General features: G+C 38.7%; 2 protein-coding genes and 1 pseudogene across 2 annotated transcripts; all 3 read left to right on the top strand.

The window, feature by feature from the left end:
• The first annotated feature begins 129 nt into the window (after nt 1–129).
• Nucleotides 130–1,394, top strand: LOC149116213 (melanocyte-stimulating hormone receptor-like). Its single transcript, XM_089278538.1, has one exon. The coding sequence runs from the start codon at nt 222–224 to the stop codon at nt 1,155–1,157; it is 936 nt and encodes a 311-aa protein (XP_089134664.1). The 5' UTR covers nt 130–221; the 3' UTR covers nt 1,158–1,394.
• Nucleotides 1,395–2,377: 983 nt separating this feature from the next.
• LOC149116212 (uncharacterized) lies at nt 2,378–3,296 on the top strand (annotated as a pseudogene).
• A 6,012-nt stretch (nt 3,297–9,308) lies between these two features.
• LOC149116211 (melanocyte-stimulating hormone receptor-like) lies at nt 9,309–10,541 on the top strand. The gene has a single exon (XM_089278524.1). The coding sequence runs from the start codon at nt 9,362–9,364 to the stop codon at nt 10,295–10,297; it is 936 nt and encodes a 311-aa protein (XP_089134650.1). The 5' UTR covers nt 9,309–9,361; the 3' UTR covers nt 10,298–10,541.
• Nucleotides 10,542–12,100: the final 1,559 nt, after the last annotated feature.

Raw genomic sequence — 12,100 nt, 5'->3', positions numbered from 1 at the left:
GTTTGCGGTCGAAGAAAAAAGTGCTAATACTCACTTGTAGAAAAAAAAGTCAGTCTTTCGCAGAACAACCATCTGCTTGAACGGTTAAATTGTTGATTTTCCAACCTGATAGCTCATCGGTGACAAGTTTGACAAATTAAAAAGAGTGGATAATTTTGATCAAGGCATTCCCGGCCAGCTTGCAACAACAGCGACAACACAGATCGTCATATTGCAGAGTAATGGCTACAACAAACGTTTCTGGAAACGAAAAGCAGAATACTTTTCTGTTTGAAACACTATACTGCTCACCAGATATAACTGCTGGAATACAAGGCCACTTGATATTTATCTCAGTTTTCGACGCTTTTCTGTCCATTACTGCATTTCTTGGAAATGCTCTGATCCTATTTGCTCTTCACAAGGAGTCTTCACTTCATCCGCCGTCCAAACACTTGCTTCGTAGCCTTGCAACAACAGATCTTTGTGTTGGTCTTATTGTAGAGCCTCTGTACGTGTCTTTGTTGGTGAATGTAGTAAACGAACATTGGAAAGTTTGTCACTCCGTGGAAGTTGCAGTTTATATGATAAGCTCCATTTTGATGCCAGTGTCTTTGCTCACTCTGGCTGCTATTAGCGTAGACAGACTCCTCGCCCTGTTGCTGGGACTGAGATACAGACAAGTTGTAACTTTGAAGCGAGTCTACTTGATAACTATTACCTTTTGCGTTGTGTCCACTGCCTCTTCAACAATGACGTTCTTTTTTAATTCCCCTGTAACGTCATGGTATGATATTATAGTTGTTTCATTGTGTCTAGTAACCTCGGTCTTTTCTTACACGAAGATCTTCTTCACCCTTCGTCATCATCAACATCAAGTGCAGGGCCATGTTCAACAACCGAACCAAACAAATCAACTGAACATAGCGCGATACAGAAAGGCAGTGTCCAGTGCACTGTGGTTGCAATTCTTGTTAGTCGTTTGCTATCTGCCATATTTAATATTGGTAACTTTGTTCATTCATGCAGAGCCATCTTCATCTGTTTCTCTCGCTTTCAGTTGTACATTAACTTTAGTTTACTTAAACTCGTCATTAAACCCGATTCTTTACTGTTGGAAGATCGACGAAGTGAGACAAGCAGTGAAGGACACAATCAGACAAGTTCTTTGCTCTTGATCGAGTTAGCCCTTTTAGAACTAAATCATCCCTTAGCTCACTAAGGAAAAAAAACGATAGTTAACGGATAACATTATTCTTCAAAAGCTGTCTGGAATTAAGAGCGAATTTCCAGTTACGTTTAGTGGTATTTTGACAGCATCGTTTTTTCTTCAATTGGTAGGAGTAACAACGGTGAATTAAAAAGTTGAACTGAAAAATATTTTGTAGTTCTGAATAAACAGATGAAAGCAGGAATAGATTCCAATTTCTCTCTGAATATAAAACTGCATTGATGCAGAGTTTCTTTCATCTGTTTCCTTTGCTCTAATTTTGAGTAGATAGATAGCAAATACTGAATAGCAGAGTAAATTAAACAAAGACCTGTTTGTCAGCTTGAATAAAAGCAAAGTGAACTGAAGTGTCATTCATATACAAACAAGGGAACAGAAAAGCTGCAAAACTTTGTTGACTTCGATAATCACAAACAATAGCTTGTACTCAGTGCTTTGAAAGAGGCGGGAAAGGAATTTAAAACCAGCCCTGGCTAAGTATTTGTCATTTTCAGTTTGAAATAACGCAGCCACAATTGTAAAGGGTTATTAATTTAAATTAGCTCTTGTGAATTTATCTTCATTAAAAAGCTGAAAACACTAATAGAGAGGGCTTTCCTTCCATTTCATTGCAGAAGAGCTTTATTCTAAACAATAAGGTTATTTCCCAAAATGCCTTTTTCTCGAAGACATCGAGGATCAATTCTTCGATGGCTTTGTAACTCGCCCTTCACTCATCTAGTGAAAAGAGCTCGGAACTATCACGTTAAAATATCATATCGTAGAATATAACTTATCTTTAGACTGCTCTGTGTTTGAAATGTTTATTTTATCATTCGGAATTACTATTTGTCCACTTAAACCTCGTCCTTGAAAACATGACAGGTTTACTTTGGGTTGAAGAATAAATGTTTTGAAACGATAACCAGATGTTTCCAGAATTTTAAGAAAAATATTCCATGAAAATTGAAAATACAAGATTCAAGCCCAGTAGTTGGGTCATGAATTTCTGCTTTTGGCCATACATCGATGTTTATCACCGAAGAAAAATGTGCACGTTAATACTCACATTCTGTAAACGAAGTCAGTCTTTGGCAGAAAAACCATCTGCTTGGCTAGCTACATTGCATGTTAATTCTCCAACTTGATAGCTTGTGCAGGACATGTTTGACAAAATAATTAAAAAGCTTGGACAATTTTGATCAAGACATTCGTAGCCAGCTTCCAAACTAGCACTAGCACAGATAGTCATTTTGCAGAATGATGGAAACAGAAAACGTTTCTGGAGACGAAAAGCAGAACAGGTTTACGACGTTTCAACAACTCTACTGCACACCAGATATAACTGCTGGAATACAACGCTAGTTGACTTTTATCTCAGTTTTAAACGCTTTTCTGTCTATTACTGCACTTCTTGGAAGTGTTCTGATCCTAGTTGCTCTTCGCAGGGAGTCTTCACTTCATCCGCCCTCCAAACTTTTGCTTCGAGACCTGGCAACAACTGATCTCTGTGTTGGTCTTATTGTAGAGCTTCTCTATGTCGCTTTGTTGGTAACTTTAGTGAATGAAGTTTGGAATATTTGTCGCTACGTAGCAATCGCAATTGCTATCACAAGCCATATTTTGTTCGCAGTGTCTTTGCACACCCTGACTGCAATAAGCGTGGACATACTTCTCGCCCTGTTGTTGGGACTGAGATACAAACAAATTGTAACTTTGAAGCGAGTCTACATGATAACTATTACCTTTTGCGTTGTGTCCACTGTCTCTTCAACAATGAGGCTCTTTTTGAAATCCACTGTAGCGTCATGGTATGATATTATAGTTGTTTCATTGTGTCTAGTAACCTCGGTCTTTTCTTACACGAAGATTTTCTTCACTCTCCGTCATCATCAACATCAAGTGCAGGACCATGTTCAACAACCGAACCAAACAAATCAACTGAACATAGCGCGATACAGAAAGGCGGTGTCCAGTGCCATATTTAATATTGGTAACTTTGGTCATTCATGCTGAGCCATCTTGATCTGTTTCTCTCGCTTGGAGTTATTCCTCCACTTTCGCTTTCATAAACTCTTCATTAAGCCGGATTCTTCTTGCTGTTGGAAGATCGACGAAGCGAGACAAGCCGTGAAGGACACAATCAGAGAAGTTTTTTGCTCATTATTAATCGAGTTAGCTCTTGTGGGACTAGATTATCCCTGACCTTACAAAAGAAAAGAGAAACAATAAGGATTTTAGTTGACGGATAAGATTCTTCTTTAAAAGCTATCTTGAATTAAGGGTGAATACTCAGTTTAATTTATTGGTATCGTGACGACATTGCACGTTGTTCAGCTGGAACTGACGAATATTTTGTAATTCGGAATAAAGAGATGAAAAACAGGATTAGACTGCATTATCAACCAAGAAAGAGTTACAATAAGCATTACTCGAGCAAAAGAGATCTTATTTCGGTACGTGATGATCGATCTTGTCAGCATGAAAATATATATGAAAAACATTTTTAGGCCTCGATCGAGAAAAAAATTTCACAATGTTAGAGTAACCGATAAATTGCAAATCGACTTATTACGATAAAGATTTTGAGTTCTGTTTAGTGAGGCCGTTCTTCCATGATTTGTCCCGAGTGCAATTCCAAAACTAAACCCTTCATTAACTTACGATATGATAGATAGATAGATAGATAGATAGATAGATAGATAGATAGATAGATAGATAGATAGATAGATAGATAGATAGATAGATAGATAGATAGATAGATAGAAACTCTATTAAGAATGTCATTAACCACCTAGCTGGGGAAACACTCCCCTACTAATACGGGGACATAACAAAAACGAGTTAAATTAGAAGAAAATACTAAAACTTATAGTTATTTACAATAGCAACATTTAAATCCATATGAAGTATTAAATATTGAAAGAATTAAATTTAGATGACGTGGATATGAAATAAACGGCACTCAGATAGTCGCTATTATATATTCTCAGAGTATAATTTCAGTTGATATATTGACAGGCCCATTCTCAGACTCAATAACTCAACTCGGTTGAGAAAAAAAAGGGGTCAATTCCATTTTACAGCTATTTAGTTATGGGGAAAGGTGAGTTCAATATTTTTCGAACGTTACGAAGAGGTGGATATTTCTCGTCAAAAAGAGGAGGCATATTCAGTTCCTGCAGCTGCCACAGTAAAACTGATTGACAGGCGGAATTTGTCTTTTTGATGGGAGTTCAATCTATAGTAGTGCCTTTTTCAATATTATTTTGGATTCTCGTTTCATCGTAAATATCATATAGAGTCATAAAACTTGGAAGCTTCATTATTGACTGCGGATAGCAGTTAAACACGTTTAGGATATATGCGATCGAGAACTTAATTTGAGGTGAACGTTACATGCATAATTGGTTAAACTTTTGAAACCAAGCTATCAAAGGCAAAGGTACCTGGTGCAAACATTGTTTGTCTTTAAAGTAATCTCGTCGGCTTTTAACTAAAATTTATTGAAAAGAAAGAGGAGTCACTATGTTCCCTGGACGGCAGATAACTAATAATACGTCCACTGAAAAGACCAATATTGAGGATAAACATGCATATTGCAGGAAAAGATCGAAAACATAATATATTAAGCTTGGTAAAATGAACTGGAGGAATACATTGATGGCGAGACAGATACCTTCTTCAATTTTCCTTTTCTTTTTCTTTTTTTTTATAATAAGTAGTGGTGAGCAACACACAGAAACAGATCTTGACAACTTGCTCTATTTTCTCCGGCCGGTGTCGTCTGATCACACAGACTTCGTCAGGGAATTTGAACAAGATGGCCAAAAGGAACTTATGTTATACCTAGTCTACATAAGAAAAATCACGTTCCAACTGGAGTGTGAAAAACAAAGAAATTTAAAACACCTGCAGAACATTACGTGCAGGATAGGACTAAAATCCTCTGTAACGTGCAAAGCTTAATTTTGGCGCTCGAGAAGTATGGGTAGCGCTAAATGGACTTTTACACCACGAAAGAAGTAACCTCTTCTAGATATGGGCGGCGCTCCATGCTCCACGCGCCAACCCTCCACCGTGTATTGGCGCTGGGACCAGGAAATAAAAACTTCTTAAGTTTAGACACCTGTTTGGGGGACTCAAACATGCCAACAGCCATTTGTTCGCGGAATTATGGCAAATTTGCTGGTGTAAGACCGAATTTGCGTGACAGCCGTGTTGAATTGGTCTGTACGCGTTAGTAGGCGTAAGATCGAAAGACTTAGTCCTAGCTGACACCTAGGACGTGAAAGGCAACAAGTATACAACCCAAGTGGACGTGTCAAATTGTTTTAGAACTTCAGTGTACAAACATTTAGTGATCCTCAACGAAAAAGGTTCAACTATATATCATGAAAACTGAGCAGAATTTCAGATTTTCCAAGAAATTACAGTTAGCCAACTATACACAAACTTTTGTTGTCGCAATTGCTAACATTTTCATAATATGTTTAATGTATGCAGGAGAAGGATTACTCTGAACTTTTGCTTTAGGATTGCCACTTTCCGCTGTTGAAGATTGTAATTTAAGAATTCAAAGAATATTAGTAAATTTATAGAAATAACACTCATCTTGTCATATTGACTGCTTCCATGAAGCCAAATAAAGAGATAATCAAATGTATACTAAGTTGTTAAGTTGACAGTCACACAAGAAGCATTTTACTAAGCTAGAACATTGTTAGCTAGAACTGAACACAAATGTAAATAAATACCGATATCAAATGATGAAGCACGAATTGACATTTCACAACGAGCTACAACGCTTAGTAGCCGATAAGTGATATCTTCCCTTGTTGTAGAGTGCTGTAAAATAAATATACTATTACTACCTTGGTCTCGCTATTTTTAAGGGAGGAAGTGAGCTTGCTATTTGGCTAGTCCTTGCTTTCGGAATTTTAGAATAGTTTGGGGTATAGCGACACGCGGAAATACTTTGTTTATGGATTAAAAATTTTGCAAGCATAATTTGGCTTACAGGAAGTAGTTCCTCAAGGTTACTCTCCAAACCTTCGCGGCCTACTTTTTCCAAATTTTCTTTTTTCCAACCAAACAAAAGTTCATTATTTAAGATAACATTTTACAAAAACTGAAAATAAAATATTAAAACGCGCGCGAGTTAATGGGAAAAAGAGGTTTTTTAATAAAAGTTAATAACTCGTCAAGGTCTCGTAATCCCCAAAAGGCATGGACTCCTCAGCGACCTTTCAAACCGTCCTTCGCGGGTGTCCTCCAGAAAAAAATTCGTAGGCGCGCTGTTTTGAAGGAAACCCTCACAAACTATATATCAATAGAAAGGCTATAAAATGTTAAATTCGAGATAATTATATTATTTTTTGCCGACTACTTTCTTAAGGCGGCAGAAGCCGTTAGCGCCAAAACGACCGACTGAAATTCAGGCGAATTAATCGGGTATCATATGCCATCGTTGATGCAAAATAACTGTGCAGTGTTAATCACAAAGCATCAAACTCTCAAAGCGTGTCAGCATTTTCTTTCATTTCTTTTCATCTCTTTTTTAGATCTGTCAAGTTCAGCTATCGAAAAATTCGCGTAACGTGTTGCGTTAGAGACCGCCACGAGAAAAGTATATGAAATAAAAGAATTCGCCGACATGTTTTTCTTCCGTATCTATCAGTGCATGTTGTGGCCAAATTTCACGGAGAACCGTCGATTCTACATACCCTCTTGAATTCAGTTAAAGAGGAGGGATTCTCTCGAGAAACGAGTGCAAGTTTTCGCCTTCTAAAGATTTATAAACATGTCACGCCTTCTCAGAGGGATATGTCAACTCAAAATGCCGTCAGCCAATGAAATAACAGAACCCCTAACGTTCACAGTCAGCAAAGTTGAGCTTCGCGGTAACGCGATAGTGTTCCAGTCACGTTTTAGGCGCATACCTTTTAGGCTAGACCACGAGTAGTCTCTCTTTCGCTTAGTCCGTCGTGCGTGACGCGTAAGAAAACCGCGAGAAAAAATGGCCGCGCAAAATCCTGGGGACGAGGAGCGCGCGAAAGGATGGACTACCGGCTAAGCCCAAGAGTTTAAATTATGCGTTGCTCTCACAACGCAAAAATATGATTGGCTTATGTTAAGAGCGTTGACAACGTGTTGTCAACATTCGAGATACGTGTGACGTCTTGCAGGAATGTTTTGGAACCGGAGCAAATCGAAGTGGTACCAGAGCTTCGCAAGCCGTGATGTTCTTGCGACTCTGCCAACAAGCTTGGACAGATTCAAATTTATCCACCGTTTTGTTTGGTAAAACTTTCCGCCTCCAACCCGACTGCGAGCGTGTTAGTGATTTCTCCGCTCAACAGCATCGTCCAAGTCAGCGAATATAAATTCACTGAGCTTGGCCTTTCTGCCGTCCACTTAGAAGATTGAACCGGACTTCTACTTGAAACCGGACTTCACCTGAAACTTTCCGCTGCTATCGGCATACATTTCACCGCAGTTAGATGATCTCCTACGTCAAATACATAATGTAAATTCTCGGTTGAAACTCTACATTTGAAATTTTCGCAATAACTTTTATATTTACACTTACAGACGCAGCGAAAATCGTTACAAGATACCTCATTCGCCGTCTTCTTTTTAAAACGTCTTTGGCAGTTTCGCTGAAGGAACGAAGATATACTTCTCACGGCATATGTTTCTGCATGGCTACTTGAAGAGCAGAGTAGAGCAATTTTATTCAGGATAACTCCCGGGGTTATTGATAACAGGAAATAATAAGAGGACGTCAAAATGAGCAATCCTACACCGAAAAATCACTCGGCCGTGAAAGGGCAAACTCTTGGGCTTAGGCGGTAGTCCCTCCTTTCGCGCGCTCCTCGCCCCCAGGATTTCGCGCGGCCATTTTTTTCTCGCGGTTTTTTTGCCGCGAAAAGGTCGCTGAGGAGTCCATGCCTTTTGGGGATTATGACTCCTTGACGGTTTATTAACTTTTATTTTAAAAAAAAGAAAAACTCTTTTTCCTAATAACTCGCGCGCGTTTTAATATTTTAGTTTCGTTTTTGGAAAATGTTACCTTGTATAATGAATTTTAATTTGGTTGGAAAAAAGAAAACTTGGAAAAAATAGCCACGCGAAGGTTTGAAGTAACCTTAAGAATTTCTAGCTTTTCGTAAATGTACTTGAAATTAACGCAGTTCGTTCATGTGTTTTCTTTGCTCTAATTTTGAGTGAATAGACAGCAAATATACTGAATAGCAGACTAAATTAAACGAAAACCTGTTTGTCAACTTGAATAAAAGCAAAGTGAAAGCGTCATTCATTTTATAAACAAGGAAACAGAAATGACGGGAAACTCTGCTGACTTCGATAAACAAACAGCAGCTTGTATACTTACTCACCACTTTAGACTAGCTCTGGCAGAGTAGTTGTTATTTTCAGTGAAAAACGCAGCATTTAATTGCAAGGAAATGTTGTGTATTTATCATCCATTTATCCAAAACACTCCCTTCAGGGAAAAGCTGAAAAAAAAAAAACATTAAAGCGGGTTCACGTGCAACCCAAAGTAAACCTGCCATGTTTTCAAAGACGAAGTTTAAGTCAACAAATAGCAGTGACGACTGAAAATATAAAGATTTCAACAACGGGGAAGTTTGAAGATAAGTTGCATCCTACGATATGATATTTTGACTTGGTAGTTCAGAGCTCTTTTACTACAGATCATGAGTGAAGGGTGATTTCTAAAACCCTCAAAGAGGTCGCTTGTTCAGAACTTTATCGTTACTGATCCCCGATGTCCTGGAGAAAGAGAAATATGGGAAATTAAATCCCTTATAACGGTAACCGTGAGTTTCCAGAACTTAAGAAATATTTAATCAAATTAAAACTGAATACAAGCTTCAAACCAGGTAGTTGGATGATAAACTAATATTTTTGCCGTTATATCGATGTTGATCATCGAAGAAAAACGTGCTTCCTAATACTCACTTGTAGAAAAAAAGTCAGTCTTTGGCAGAACAACCATCTGCTTGACTGGTTAAATTGTTGATTTTCCAACCTGATAGCTCATCGGTGACAAGTTTGACAAATTAAAAAGAGTGGATAATTTGATTCAAGGCATTCCCGGCCAGCTTGCAACAACAGCGACAACACAGATCGTCATATTGCAGAGTAATGGCTACAACAAACGTTTCTGGAAACGAAAAGCAGAACACTTTTCTGTTTGAACACGTATACTGCTCACCAGATATAACTGCTGGAATACAAGGCCACTTGATATTTATCTCAGTTTTCGACGCTTTTCTGTCCATTACTGCATTTCTTGGAAATGCTCTGGTCCTATTTGCTCTTCACAAGGAGTCTTCACTTAATCCCCCGTCCAAACACTTGCTTCGTAGCCTTGCAACAACAGATATTTGTGTTGGTCTTATTGTAGAGCCTCTGTACGTGACTTTGTTGGTGACTGCAGTAAACGAACATTGGAAAGTTTGTCACCCCGTGGAAGTTGCAGTTTATATGATAAGCTCCATTTTGATGCCAGTGTCTTTGCTCACTCTGACTGCTATTAGCGTAGACAGACTTCTCGCCCTGTTGCTGGGACTGAGATACAGACAAGTTGTAACTTTGAAGCGAGTCTACTTGATAACTATTACCTTTTGCGTTGTGTCCACTGCCTCTTCAACAATGACGCTCTTTTTTAATTCCACTGTAACGTCATGGTATGATATTATAGTTGTTTCATTGTGTCTAGTAACCTCGGTCTTTTCTTACACGAAGATTTTCTTCACCCTTCGTCATCATCAACATCAAGTGCAGGGCCATGTTCAACAACCGAACCAAACAAATCAACTGAACATAGCGCGATACAGAAAGGCGGTGTCCAGTGCACTGTGGTTGCAATTCTTGTTAGTCGTTTGCTATCTGCCATTTTTAACATTGGTAACTTTGGTCATTCATGCTGAGCCATCTTCATCTGTTTCTCTCGCTTTCAGTTATACATTAACTTTAGTTTACTTAAACTCGTCATTAAACCCGATTCTTTACTGTTGGAAGATCGACGAAGTGAGACAAGCAGTGAAGGACACAATCAGACAAGTTCTTTGCTCTTGATCGAGTTAGCCCTTTTAGAACTAAATCATCCCTTAGCTTACTAAGGAAAAAAAAAACGATAGTTAACGGATAAGATTATTCTTCAAAAGCTGTCTGGAATTAAGAGCGAATTTCCAGTTACATTTAATTTAGTGGTATTTTGACAGCATCGTTTTTTCTTCAATTGGTAGGAGTAACAACGGTGAATTAAAAAGTTGAACTGAAAAATATTTTGTAGTTCTGAATAAACAGATGAAAGCAGGAATAGATTCCAATTTCTCTCTGAATATAAAACTGCATTGATGCAGAGTTTCTTTCATCTGTTTCCTTTGCTCTAATTTTGAGTAGATAGATAGCAAATACTGAATAGCAGAGTAAATTAAACAAAGACCTGTTTGTCAGCATGAATAAAAGCAAAGTGAACTGAAGTGTCATTCATATACAAACAAGGGAACAGAAAAGCTGCAAAACTTTGTTGACTTCGATAATCACAAACAATAGCTTGTACTCAGTGCTTTGAAAGAGGCGGGAAAGGAATTTAAAACCAGCCCTGGCTAAGTATTTGTCATTTTCAGTTTGAAATAACGCAGCCACAATTGTAAAGGGTTATTAATTTAAATTAGCTCTTGTGAATTTATCTTCATTAAAAAGCTGAAAACACTAATAGAGAGGGCTTTCCTTCCATTTCATTGCAGAAGAGCTTTATTCCAAACAATAAGGTTATTTCCCAAAATGTCTTTTCCTCGAAGACATCGAGGATCAATTCTTCGATGGCTTTGTAACTCGCCCTTCACTCATTTAGTGAAAAGAGCTCGGAACTATCACGTTAAAATATCATATCGTAGAATATAACTTATCTTTAGACTGCTCTGTCTTTAAAATGTGTATTTTATCAGTCGGAATTACTATTTGTTCACTTAAACCTCGTCCTTGAAAAATGACAGGTTTACTTTGGGTTGAAGAATAAATGTTTTGAAACGATAACCAGATGTTTCCAGAATTTTAAGAAAAATAGTAGTATAGGGGGAGTGAAACAAATACCGTTTCGCAGAGGGAACTTTATTTCACCTTATCGCAGCCCCCACCGTCAAGTCCGGCCCTCACATGGTCGGGCCGGTTGAACCTGGGGGCTGCGAAACGGTGAAATTCAGCTCCTTCTTTGAAACAGTATTTGTTTGACTCCCCCTATACTACTTACAACAAAGGAGTGACACCAATTGGAAACAAGCGAGCCCGCTGTTATACCGCCCGAGCCGCGATGACTCGAGCGCCAAACAAGTGCGGGTGGCTGATGCGGGGCCGGAAAGAAAGCTGCGGGCTTTCCGAGGCCATTCAACGCCTCCCTCCAGAGCTTCGTGAGATGATTCTCAAGGAGTACATCGCGATAAAAGTTATGGGAAAAAAGGAAATGGGGTGGGACAAGGTACACGAGAATATTTTAAAACTGCCTTTCTGTCAATACAGGGAGCAGATTGTGCCGATGATTATTTGTTTCGAATATCCGGACTGTTATTTCGAGGAGTGTTGCTTCCCCTGTTTCGAAAAGGAGGGAACTGTTCATAAAGCAACGCTAAGCCCGCCGATAATACCTCTCGTAGAAGACGACCCAAAGTACAAGAATTTCTTAAAAGTATGTTCCTGGGATGGTTATGATTGGCACGAGTGGTTCCTTTTTGGTAGGGAGCGTTAGCAAAAAAAGGCGGCGACTAACCTTCGTTCGAAGCAAAAGTTTTGCGAGTTGCGTGACATTTTTTCTCAGAAAGACTGGAACCAAATATTCACCAGGCCCCCTGGACGAGCAGTACTGAAAAACATGGAGGACAA

This window comes from Orbicella faveolata, unplaced genomic scaffold (assembly GCF_042242905.1).
Source record: "Orbicella faveolata isolate gen_17 unplaced genomic scaffold, um_ofav_v1 contig_12, whole genome shotgun sequence".
NCBI lineage: Eukaryota > Metazoa > Cnidaria > Anthozoa > Scleractinia > Merulinidae > Orbicella > Orbicella faveolata.
This window is presented reverse-complemented; position numbering and strand designations above follow the sequence as displayed.

Coding starts and splice junctions, on each gene's coding strand:
- LOC149116213 (XM_089278538.1), top strand. CDS start 222: ATGGCTACAACAAACGTTTCTGGAAACGAAAAGCAGAATACTTTTCTG.
- LOC149116211 (XM_089278524.1), top strand. CDS start 9,362: ATGGCTACAACAAACGTTTCTGGAAACGAAAAGCAGAACACTTTTCTG.